General features: G+C 36.3%; 1 protein-coding gene across 1 annotated transcript in view; it reads left to right on the top strand.

The window, feature by feature from the left end:
- Nucleotides 1-1,933: 1,933 nt before the first annotated feature.
- FNBP1L (formin binding protein 1 like) overlaps nucleotides 1,934-12,496 on the top strand; it is a 78,393-nt gene continuing 67,830 nt past the window's right edge. The window contains exon 1 of the mRNA XM_088022839.1: nucleotides 1,934-1,960. Within this exon, the coding sequence (XP_087878965.1) occupies nucleotides 1,934-1,960 (27 nt within the window). The remainder of the gene's footprint in view (nucleotides 1,961-12,496) is intronic.

Here is a 12,496-nt window from a genome sequence, read left to right as displayed (position 1 = left end):
GGCTTATCTATGTTAACAGTGTATATCATTAAAATTCACTTTTTTCGGGCACCTTGGTGGCTCAGATGTTAAGCGTCTGCCTTTGGCTCAGGTCATGATCCCAGGGTCCTGGGATCGAGCCCCGCATTGGGCTCCCTGCTCGGCAGGAGGCCTGCTTCTCCCTCTCCCACTCCTCCTGCTTGTGTTCCCTCTCTCGCTGTGTCTCTCTGTCAAATAAATAAATAAATAAATAAATAAATAAATAAATAAATAAAATCTTTTAAAAAATTCACTTTTTTCATTACTCAGTAATATTCCATTGTATGCATGCATATACCACGTTTTATTAACGTATTTATCAGTTTATGGACATTTGGGTTGTTTCTGCTTTTGGCTGTTACAAATAATGCCATGAACATTTGTGGATAAGTTTTTGTGTGGACATAAGTTTTTATTTCTCTTGGGCATATACTTAGTGGAATTGCTGGGTCATATGGTAACTCTGTGTTTAACTGTTTGAGGAATTCCCAAACCGTTTTTGCATTTTACATTCCCACCAGCGAAATAGGAGGATTCTGATTTCTTCACATCCTTGTCAAAACTTGGTATCATATGACTTTTTGATTATAGCCATCATAGTGGGTATGAAGTGATATCTCATTGTGGTTTTCATTTGCATTTACTTTATTGACAAATGATGTTGAACATCTTTTCATGTGCATTTACATATCTTTGGAGAAATGTCTTTTGGCTTCAGTTATTAATGTTCACCTTAATTTGCTGTGGCAGTATGTATTAGTGAAATATAAATAACCAGTATTGATGGCAGTGATACTATTGAGAAAAAAAGAAACTTAATTGCAAAGCTAAGAAGATACTATATTTATATTTGATGTTTCTCGTTGAAATTGTCAGCCACTCAGACTAAGAGATGTTTGATTTTGGCATTTAATTTGAGAAACTTAAAATCCAAGTGTAAATGTTAGCTATGCTCTCTTTTTTGTTTAAGAAGCTTTTCAGCTAAGTGGCACTCCACTTGGCTTTCTTCCCTTAGCTCTGACCATGATGGCAACGCTTGTCATTGTCAAGTAGAAACTTCATGTTGTTCGATCTCAGTAGTTTCAGCTATAAAAGGCAAGGAAAGGTGGGGTCTAGGAGATACTTAAAAATAATGAAAACTTCGTATAATTCATACATGACCCTTTGAATTTTGAATTTTACTGCAGAATTTAGGTTAATGTCTGGAACTAAGATAACTGTTCTTTAGATCTATTCTAAAAAGACTAATGGCAATGTTCTTTTTTAGTGATGCAAGGTAACAAATGCTGCAGTAGTATTTATTTACTTTTTACTTTACTTATTCTATTGTAGCTTTGACATTAGTTATTAACCGAAGTCACATTTTTGTTTTTCTTAGTATTTTGACTATGTTATCTAGGTCGAGTACCTAGGTATGTTTTTTTTTTTCCTTTCCTTTTTTCTTTTCCTCTATCCTAATTGTTTCTTGGTTAGGTAAAATGTTGGATCTGTTTCTGCATTCAACTTCTGATTGTCCAGAGGATATTGTTTATTTTGTGGATTTCATACCCTTGAACAACAACAGCTCCTCTCTAGTTTCACTCAGCTTTTGATTATTTGGCCAGATTGGCCTGGAGATCTGATTTATTAAGTTGTGGGGGTGTAGGTTGGTCAGCCATCTGGAGTTTTATAAAACTTTGCTGGTGATTGTGGCTCTTACCCCTGGCTGAGAAACATTGTTAATTAGCAGTCCTTAAAACTAACTTGGTGACCATTAGAATCATCTTGGGAATTTAAAGGCAGTAACAAGAAAACAAACTCCCAAGCTCTACTCTAACCTCCTTGATCAGAATCTGAAATATCTTTCTCCATTAAAAGCAACCAGAGCTCCCTGGAGAAATAGCTAATTCCAGGGCTGGGGCAGGGAAAGTACAAGATGAGCCTGAACTACATTGTTCTACAGGTAAGGAAGTGCTCAAAGTATGGTGAGGACATGTCAAACAGATCCCAGCTTAAAGGAGCTCCCACTGGCCAAATATGGGACAGTTTAAAAATCAAAATAAATAGGGGCGTCTGGGTGGCTCAGTCGTTAAGCGTCTGCCTTCGGCTCAGGTCATGATCCCAGGGTCCTGGGATTGAGCCCCACATCGGGCTCTCTGCTCAGCGGGAAGCCTGCTTCTCCCTCTCCCACTCCCCCTGCTTGTGTTCCCTCTCTCTTTCTCTCTGTCAAATAAATAAATAAATAAAATCTTTAAAAAAAATCAAACTAAATGATGTTATGAATGATAATCTATGAAATAAAATGGGAACCCATGAGTACTGGCAAAAATAAATGAATAAATTGAAAGTTTGATGAAAAAGATAATTCATAGTTTCACAGTTAATCACAAAGGGAAAAAGAGTACTTTACACTGGAGAGGGTTGGTAGTTATCACCTAAATCAAGTGGTCAGTTAGCATCACCAGTAATGGGACTAATTGAAGTCATGTGCCACCTGACTGAAGGCAGTGAGGAGACTGCATCATTTCCTGTGAAAGATGCTTAATCTGAATCATGGGAAAAGATCAAACAAACAAAATTGATGGTCATTATACAAAATAACTGGCTTGAAACCTTCACAAGTGTCAAAGTCATTAAAGATAAGACTAAGGAACTTACAGATTGAAGAACACTAAAGAAACATGACAGTATTGTCACATATTCTAGACTTGGTCCTATTTTAAAGGACATTGTTGGACCAATTGACAAAACTTGAATGAGGTCTGAGAATTAGATGGCAGTATTGCATCATTGTTAACTTTCTGATTTTGATTATATTTTCATGTAGGAGAATTTCCGTGTTTGTAGAAAATACATAGTGATGGATTTGGGGGTGAGAAAAAAAGTAAATGGGAGGTGCGAGAAGTAGAAACAGCAAGTACACAAACAGCTCTTTGGAGGAATTTGCTAAGAAAGGAAAAATAAAGTGGGACTAGGTAGGGAAATAGAGTAACCGACTTTCTTGGTTTTTGTCTTTTTTTTTTTTAACATGGATGATATTAATGGGATGTATGTTTATGATGAATAGGAAAGATCTAGAGGATTGGGGAATTGATAATGTGGAAGAGGGTACAGTTTTAGAATGTACTTGAGTAAGAAATGGATGGGGTGCATGCACAAATGAAGGAATTGATCTTAGGAGCAGGGACCAAAAGAGCAGAGAAGAAGGTAGAGCACAGGCAGAGAGTTTAATAATGTGAAGATGAGGTAATCATAGATGGCTTCAATTTTCCTAGTGAAGACAGAATCTAAATTAGTAGTTGAGAATGAGGAAAGATGGCATTGGAGGTTTCACGAGCAAGAGGAAGTGGCAAATTGTGAAGAGTAGGAGAGTGAACAGACCAGGAAAATGTAGGATTAAAGGTCACCCCTGAGGGCCCTCCTGAGTTTTGTGGTCAAAAATTTAAAAGTGAGACCAAGTAATATGGATGGCTGTTTTTCTCCAACTCTGTTCAGCTGACTGAGTACAGGCCTATGGAGGAATTAGACAACTGTATGTAACCAGGGTTGGATTTTATCAGAAGTACAACAAAGCAAGAGAAGGGCAAAGGAATTGAGGATGCTTGCTGCAAGGGAATGATTACTGTGATAGACCAAATGAGACTACTTAACATTGACCCTCTCACCGTTGATGTTTTATCAGAAATGGGGACTTATTTTACATTGGCTTGCTTACCTCTAAGACTTATGAAAAGAGGTAAGTAGTTAGGTTCTCTCCAGCAGTAACTAACTGACTTTCTCCACAGTGCTGTTTTAAGATTATTCATTTAGTACATTGAAGAATGGGAATCCAAAGAGTTCAGTTCAAATACTGAGTAAATTTAAAAGATTTTACTGGCTTTTTTTCAATAGTTCATGAGTCGGGCAGGATCCAGTCTAGCAGATAGAAAGGACCTCCGAGGAGCTGTACAAAATGAGACTTTTATAGGCAGAAGGGAGCAGGAACAAGGAAGTTATACACTAGTCAGAATAGCATATTGGTTATTGCAAGGTTACTTTCCTTTAGGGGATGACAGGGGTCTATCACGCGGATTATCTAACTATGCTGATCAGGTGATTCCTGATTGACCAGTTTAAGATTTCATTTCTGGGAAAGGCAAAACTGTAAGTCTCAGTTTGGTTATGTGTGACTTAGCATAAGCAAATCCATTTTGAGCTATCTTGTTTTTAACATGCCCTGTTGCCTTTATCTTGAGGCAGAAACATTAAATGGTGTATCTCTGGATATATTACAATTTTGAAATTGTTGTATTCTCAGATTCTATTTCCTTGCACTAAAAATGTTTATCATGGAGATAAACATCTCCCTTACTACTGGTTTTCATTATTTAATGAACATTTCCAATTCCAAGTTTTGGCTGCTGTCATCTTCTCTTTAACATCTGGCCCAGAATCTCATCACCCCCATTTTTCCATTCTTTAAAGTTTAATTTAAAACTCTCTTGGCTTTTTCTCATTTATGTGTGTTTTCAACCTGTGAGGGCTCATAAAGGGGACACCCTGTTTCTCTCATGTGTCTGTCCTTTGCACCCAGGTCACTTTAGAGCATTCATTCCTGTTCTTTTACGAGTTTTCATATAATTTCTGGGTTTCCAATCTTAAGATTACCAGCGTATCTTCTAGAAGAAGCATAGACTAGGTTTCTCAAACTTGGCTGTATTGACATTTGGGCTGGATAATTTTTTATTGTGGCAGAGTAGGAGCTGTCCTGTGTACCCTAAGAGGTTTAACAGCATCCTTGGCCTCTACCCACAGGATACCAGTAGCATTTCCCCCTCCTGCTTCTCACCATTGAGACATCCAAAAATATCTCCAGACATTGTCAAATGTCCCCTGGGTGGGGAGGGGTCGAAATTGACCATATTGTAGACTGTTGAACTTTTTTTTCTTTTCTTTTTTTTTTTTTTAAGTACGCTCCGTGCCCAGCATGGAGCCCACTGTGGGGCTTGAACTCACGACTCAGATCAAGACCTGAGCTAATATCAGGAGTCCGATGCTTAACAGACTGAACCACCCATGCACTCTGTAGATTGTTGAACGTTTAATAAAGATTGTTGATCTACCTTCAAGTCTGGCATAAATCTGACCTGTATATAACAATTTAGATTTTCAGAAAAAGTGGGATATAAGCTTAAGTTTTGTAAACTTTAAATCATTTTAAGTGAACTGGATGAATATATCTTTAATATGATAGCAGGCCATTGATAGATTTTTACTGAGCTGAAATAAACGAAAACAACTTATTCTCAAAGAAATTTGCTAGTGCTTCTTAAAGCAATTAATTTGTCCATTTAGTTTTTGTAATTTAAAAAACTCTGAATTTCTTCAAAGAAATTGCATATACAGGGGCGCCTGGGTGGCTCAGTCGGTTAACTGTCTGCCTTCTGCTCAAGTTATCCCAGAGTCCTGGGATCAAGTTCCGCATTGGGCTCCTTGCTCAGCAGGGAGCCTGCTTCTCCCTCTGCCTGCCACTCCCCTGCCTATGCTCTCTCTCTCTAACAGATAAATAAATAAAATCTTTAAAAAAAATTAAAAAAACAAGAAAAATATCCAAATTATAAAAAAAAGAAATTGCGTATACATACGCATGTATAATGACAGCAGTAGTCTTTCTTAATGACCGTGAATGCATCTTTTCTATGTTCGTATAAAGCCACAAAATGGGTCAACATTCAGTATTAACTGATACTTACTATTAAGAGATAAAGTTTCTATGTAGTCTTTATATTTAATTTTTATAGTGTCTATGTATTATACCTTGACATTAGCAAGAATAAAAATAAGAGTAGAAAAATGTAACTCAGTTTGCTTATAGTTAAAAAATTTGACTAACAAACTCAAATACTAGTCTGTAAAGAAAGCATTCTATTTTTACATATATATTTATATATGCATATGTAAATTTTTAAAAAAATTTAGTCACAGAGATCACTGAATGATCTAATCTGTAATCTATATTTAATCCTAAGGAAGGACAGTCATTCCTCCTCAAAACTTTATGCCATAGATGACAACACATAGCTCCTTTAAAAAGTTAAAAATCAAAAGATTCTCAAGTCCATTGAGGACTTGCATTTTGGCATATCCAGTAAAAACGCTTACAGGTGTTCAGGGCCATGTTAACTTGCTTTGCCCACTATTAATCTCATCTGGTAGAATGTTTAAATTGACCTGAAGGTGGAGCACATGGCACCTTTTTAAAAAAAAAATCAGTTTGCTTAAAATGAGATCAGGAGTTTTGATGTATTGAGTGTTTGATACAACTTAATTGTTACATCATTGTGTATGTGACGACTTCATGAGAATTAGAATAATATCCTTATTCAGTTAAAAAGAAGTCAAAAAGTGGGGTGCCTGGGTGGCTCAGTTGTTTAAGCATCCTACTCTTGATTTCGGCTCAGGTCATGATCTCAGGGTTGTGAGATGGAGCCCTGCATTGCATCTGGCTCTGGGCTCAACGGGCAGTCCGCTTCCCCTTTCTCTCTGCTCCTCCCCCTGGCTTATGTACTCTCTCAAATAAATACATAAATAAATAAATAAATATTAAAAAAGAAGAAAGGTCTGTAAAACTAGAATCAGTGCTTGTTCCAAATTAGTCAAAGCAACATATTGAACACTTACCATACATGTTTTACACATACCCATTTACTTTTAATAAAAACTGTAAGAGGTAGGTATTATTATTATTCCCTACTTTACAGATAAGGAAAATGAGACACAGAGACTCAGTAGTTTGAACAATGTGCAAAAGCCAGTAAGAGGTGGGATGGGGACTCAAATCCAGATGGTCTGGCTTCAGGATCTGAATTCTAGACTGCTCTGATATTCTGTGTCCTACACATACTGCTGGTGGCAAATGTTCAATTTTGGATTAACTTTCATCTGCCAGCCAGGTCTCCCAAAATGAACTGGTATATACTGAAAAAAATGCACATTAATATAGATATCAGTTGAAGAAAAATGTTTGGAAAGTAAACCTGATATAAAAACTTAATGTTAACTGTGTTGCAGTGTCACTTATTAGGGTCTTACAAAATTATAAACAATTTTGTTCTTTTCTACAACTCTTGATAACTGAGAAAGATCTGTGTATTATTTACTTTTATTGTGAATGTTTTTTTCCATAAGGAAAAGGTCCTTGTTCTGAACTCATGAGTGTGATATATTAAACCTGTTACCCTATCTTGTTTTAAATTGTGTATATTTCCCAGAATCGCAAAACCTTTTCCAAGTGTGGAAGAAAAATAGTTTAAAAAAATGTTTTAAAGTAAAAATTGACTTTACTCAGTGCATCTATATTGAACATTTCCTATGCATAAACACTGTGTCAAGCACTTTCTTAGTTAATCCTTAGGGAGCTTAAAATCACAGGGCTTAAAACAAATGACATTTTCCAAACTTGGGATTTGCTGAGATGGTAACTCTAAGTATATGCCACGGTGGTCCCAGTGAAAAACCTATATTTTTGCCTTAGTTTCTTCTTGGTTATTTTGCCTGCGTTGAGTGTTTTAATCCCCCTGGAGAACCATGGCCCTACTACCCTTTCCTAGTTCTGCCACCATTCTAGCTCCTGGCATACTATTGTTTTTAATACACCTGATGCATTGAGGTAAGTTACATGTACTCTTCTTAGTACATCTGCCATATAAACATAACTGAATTCCAAGCAGCACTTCCACTGACTTCCCAAAGGATTTCTTACTGGAGCTTTTGTTGCCTGCATCAACCAGATTGGACATAACTGTTATGAAGAACTGCCTAAATTATACTTGTTTATGAAGCACTTGGCTGGCTCAGTTGGTGGAGCATGCATCCCTTGATCTCGGGGTTGTAGGTTTGAGTCCCAAGTTGGGTGTTGAGATTACTTAAAGATAAAGTCTTTTTTTTTTTTTAATTTAAATTTTACTTAGCATATAGTGCAATATTGGTCTTGTGGAGTAAAAATAAAATCTTAAAAAAATTGTACTTATTTATATATATTTTGGACCAATGTTCCCAAATCAAGCTGTACATCAAAATTCCTGGGTACCTAACTCCAGAGATTGATTCAGTAGTTCTGGGGTTGAGTCCTAGGATTCGTTATTTTTAAAACTCCCTAGGTGCTTCTTAACTAATGATCATGTTTGGGAATCTTTGCTTTGGACTGTTGATTCTCAAATGCTGGTCTCACAATAAACATTTCACAAATAATTGCATAAAAGAAAAATAATGGTGATTTTTTTAAAAGTATAAGTGGCTAATACTAATTTAAAGGACTGTCTTATTCTGAAATTATATTTTCTTTTGGGGGATTGTATTAAATTATTTCTTTTATAAAATTGTAAGTGAAGGCAGTAATATGGATTTTATTTTTTAAAGTAAAGACACAAAACAAACAGTGTTGACAGTCTTTTGTCATTTCCCAAATCTAATCTGAAATTGTAGTGGTCCATGAAATTCAAAAGTCCAGGAACACCATGTCTTAGACTACTCAACTGCCAGGTCAGGTAACAAACCCAGGCAGTTTATCCAGGGGCCATTTCCCCCAGTTTGCCTTGGCTGTTCACTCTTCCTGCTTTGAACCCCAGATAGCCTCAGAACTATTCCCCATGCTTTATAACTTGGAAACTTGGAAGTGTCTCTACAGCGGGAACCTCATGTTAAAAAACTTAATATGAATAGGTCCTTACATTTTTTTATTGATAACAGTGATGATCATTAGACTGTGAGATATATGAATTTTTAGTAATTAAAAAATTTAAAAGCGGCAAAAATGCCATCAGCTATATTCATAGAAAAGTGAGTCAGTACTTTTATAGAGTTGACTGTTACCAAGAATTACAGTATTAGGTTTAGGGCCCGAATCCATGCTAAGATTTGGATATTGTATCTTTCAGCTTTTAGCAGTTTTATGAAGGAGAATGAACTTCCCAAGTCAGGCGGACACAAACATTACACAGAATTTAGCCATTCAGAAATTCCTGGGGAGTGCTGAGATTTATATAGCAATTTTGAAAAATCCCAGAAATAATATTTCTTCTTATGGGAAGTTTAATTTTGACTCAAGTTTTCTCTAGTTCATACAGTCACATTGACAGGAAAGATAATTGATGATTCAGACACATACTGAGGTTTGCTTTCCAGAAGGCAGCCATTGAATCATACATCAAAATTTTAACTCTTCTAAATCTCTTTATTTCACACATTCCCTAAAGTACTGCAGTTCTTCACAGTTTATGATTTTACTGAACTCGGAACGATTTAGCAAGGATAAATGAGTAAACCTCTATTAGCCACAATACCAATAATACTCACGCACATCATACCGGCCTGAGTCTGAATACAAATACAAATCATTAATGCTTTTGTCTTTTCTGCAGTGTCAAATGGAAAGACTCCCAACTTTGTACCACTCACAAACCGCTCAACTTCTGAGAACCCATTCCTCTCTCTTATACAAAATAAGGATAATACCACTGACTTCATAGGTTTGTGGGTTAAATGAGATAATGCACATAAAGTTCCTCCATGCTTTGGGGGCACTGGAGTGTACATCCCTTCAAGTATCTTTATACATCCTCACTCATGAACCCTGGGGGCCCTACAAGTCGGGTCTCTCAGGATCTTTTAATTCTAAATCCTCCTAATTTATTTATTTATTTTTAAAGATTTTATTTATTTATTTGACAGAGAGAGCACACAAGGAGGGGTAGCGGCAGGGAGAGGGAGAAGCAGGCTCTCCACTGAGCAGGGAGCCCGACATAGGGCCCAATCCCAGGACCCTGGGATCATGACCTGAGCCAAAGGCAGATGTCCAACTGACTGAGCCACCCAGGTGCCCCTAAATCCTCCTAATTTAAAGAAGCAGCTTATTAAATCTCTTCAACAAGTTTCTACGTAATAAAGTTTCCAGACTGTATTTCAAGTCTTCCAAGAGCAAACAGTGGTTTAAGGTAGAACTGTGGAAAAAGATTCATAATCCTGATGATCACTTCTTCCGGTGCCTGTTATTAATAATCTTACCTGTGTTACCATAGAATCACTCCCAAATAAATGCTACAGTAGAAGAGGTACATAACCAATAAGGAGCTGAAGCTTCCGCTCTTTTGTTGAGGTGTCTCTCCATATTGTAGAACAGACTTCTTAATTTCTATATAAGCAGTTAGATAGGCCTCAGTTTAAATAGGCCTATATAAGAGATTTTGGCTAAAAATCTCAGAGTCATCTGCTGAATACTACTCTCTGAATATTTTAGTGACCGCACACTTTAGACCCAATCTTTAGCACTACCAGCCTGTCAATAGTCATTTGGTCTTAATACCATCAGAAAGGAAGACAGTGTTGACGGCTGAAATGATTAAGAATTTTTAAGAGGAAAATTCAGGAAACTAATGGACCATTAATTATGGGATAAAATAACAGTTCTCAAAAAAATTGGTAAGTCATACAAACCTGTAACTGTATTCTGTGCTTAAATGAAGGCATAGTAAAACTCAAGAGAAATTGAGGTTCAAAACAGATTTTACCTCTGAGCTGGGAATACAACAAAAAGTAGCAGACTGCTGTCCATTTATAACATCTTTTTAGCACTTTATTGTATTTCCTTGCCACCTGTGAATAAACAGTCTAATTCTGAATAACTGTTGGTCATTTTCCTTAATCCTTTTTGGAAGTAGAGAAATAAATTGAAAGAAAAAAAAGGGAAAGTATTTGTATGTAAAATTTCAGTCTATTCCATTTGAATACAAATCTACCAGAAAAACAGAGTGCTAACCTGAAAGTTTTTTGTTTGCCTTATTTCCAACTTTTCTTAGCTGCTAACCCTCTTTTAATTGTTACTCTAAATATATGATGTAATTTACATTAACAAGTACAAGTCATTCCTTTCCTGTTGACGTCATTTTGCTGTAGACATTAAAAGTCTAGGTAAGAATTTTAATAGTCCCTCTTTAAATTTATCTCATAGATATAATACTTGTTAGTACATCTTCATGTGCAGTATAAGGTTTACTCCAGTGCTGTTTTAGGAGTAAAAAAGAATCAATCTTAATAGGAAGTTTTTTTTAAAAAGTCTGAAGTTATGTATTATTCACTCAGAGTACTATGCACAGTGATGGTATATGGGAATGAAAGCTAGTATTAACTACCCCACCTGCTCATAAGCCAGTTTTTTTGAGGTTGAAGAATCCTATAGAATCAGTATGAAAAGGGCAAGGTGGCCATGTAAATTTAAAGTGGTATTAATAGTACCTATTTTATGTTAACATGCAAGAGAATTCATTTACTTGACCGTTTACCTTTTATTCAGTGCCTACCAGCAATATAATTGCATTATATACAAGAAAGAATAAAGAATAGCTAAGTCATGTATGTTTTCTGAATATTCCTGCTTTTGGATCTTAGAGACTCTTCTGAGTAGGTTAATGTACACTACTTTTGTGCCATATAAAAATTTACTTTAATATTAACAATTATAATTTGTTGATTCTACAGATTAAGATTTTCCAGTACTATTTAGGAAAATAAGCCATAAAAGTTCAGTGTGGGCCAGTTCTCCTTCTTCCAAATATAATAGAGCATATATAGATATAGCTAAATTATCTCAGTACTTAAACCATAATTATATGCTAAGAATAGTATGAGGTCACTCTTTGGAGTTATTCCCATGAATATACCAACAACTAAGTAATTCTTCAGATTAGATTAGGGCCAGGAAGCCCATTTGCTCTCTAAATAATATAGTCTTTGAGCATTTACTTAAGTGTACTAATTTTTTTTTTAAGATTTATTTATTTTAGAGAGAGTGTGGGGGTGGGGGCAAAGGGAGAGGGAGAGAGAGACTCTCAAGGAGATTATCCTCTGAGTGAGGAGCCCTACACGGAGCTGATGTGGCTTGATCCTGTGATCTGAGATCATGACCAGCTGAAATCAAGAATCAGTCGCTCAATGAACGGAGCCATCCAGGTGCCCCCTAAGTGTACTAATTTGAAGGAAGAAAACAGGAACAACTAAGACACCTGTATCCTTAATTCAGCTGTTACTCAGCTCTATTCCCTTGGACAAATAGCATAATCTCGGCTTCAGTTTTCTCATCTGTAAATAGGCTGACCTTTGATATCCCTTCTAGACATATGATCTGTGATTAGATTTCATACTTAAATTGTGCTCACAATTTTAGATTTAAGAGTCTGAAATGGGGGAAAGGGAAAGAGGCTAGGATAAAAAGGAAAATGAACTCAGGGGGAAGAAAGCCAAGAAATCAAAGGGGGATTATGCAAAGGGATGCTTAGTACTGTTCTGGAGAATGTTCATATTAAAGATTTGAATGCGTATATATAGGGACTGGTTCTGCTCTTGACTCTACCTTTTGTTAATCATGTTCTTTGGTCTGAGGACAGAGGAGAAAATGTCTGCTCCAGGGGATTGATACTGTATTATTGGTGTGAGGGTAGAGGAACATTGGCAGGAAGTTGTCCAGGAT

Source organism: Eumetopias jubatus, unplaced genomic scaffold, assembly GCF_037043125.1.
Source record: "Eumetopias jubatus isolate StellerSeaLion01/CBP00866 unplaced genomic scaffold, mEumJub1_p1.0 scaffold_4, whole genome shotgun sequence".
Taxonomy (NCBI): domain Eukaryota; kingdom Metazoa; phylum Chordata; class Mammalia; order Carnivora; family Otariidae; genus Eumetopias; species Eumetopias jubatus.
Note: the sequence above shows the minus strand (reverse complement) of the source record. Positions and strands in the feature narration are given on the sequence as shown.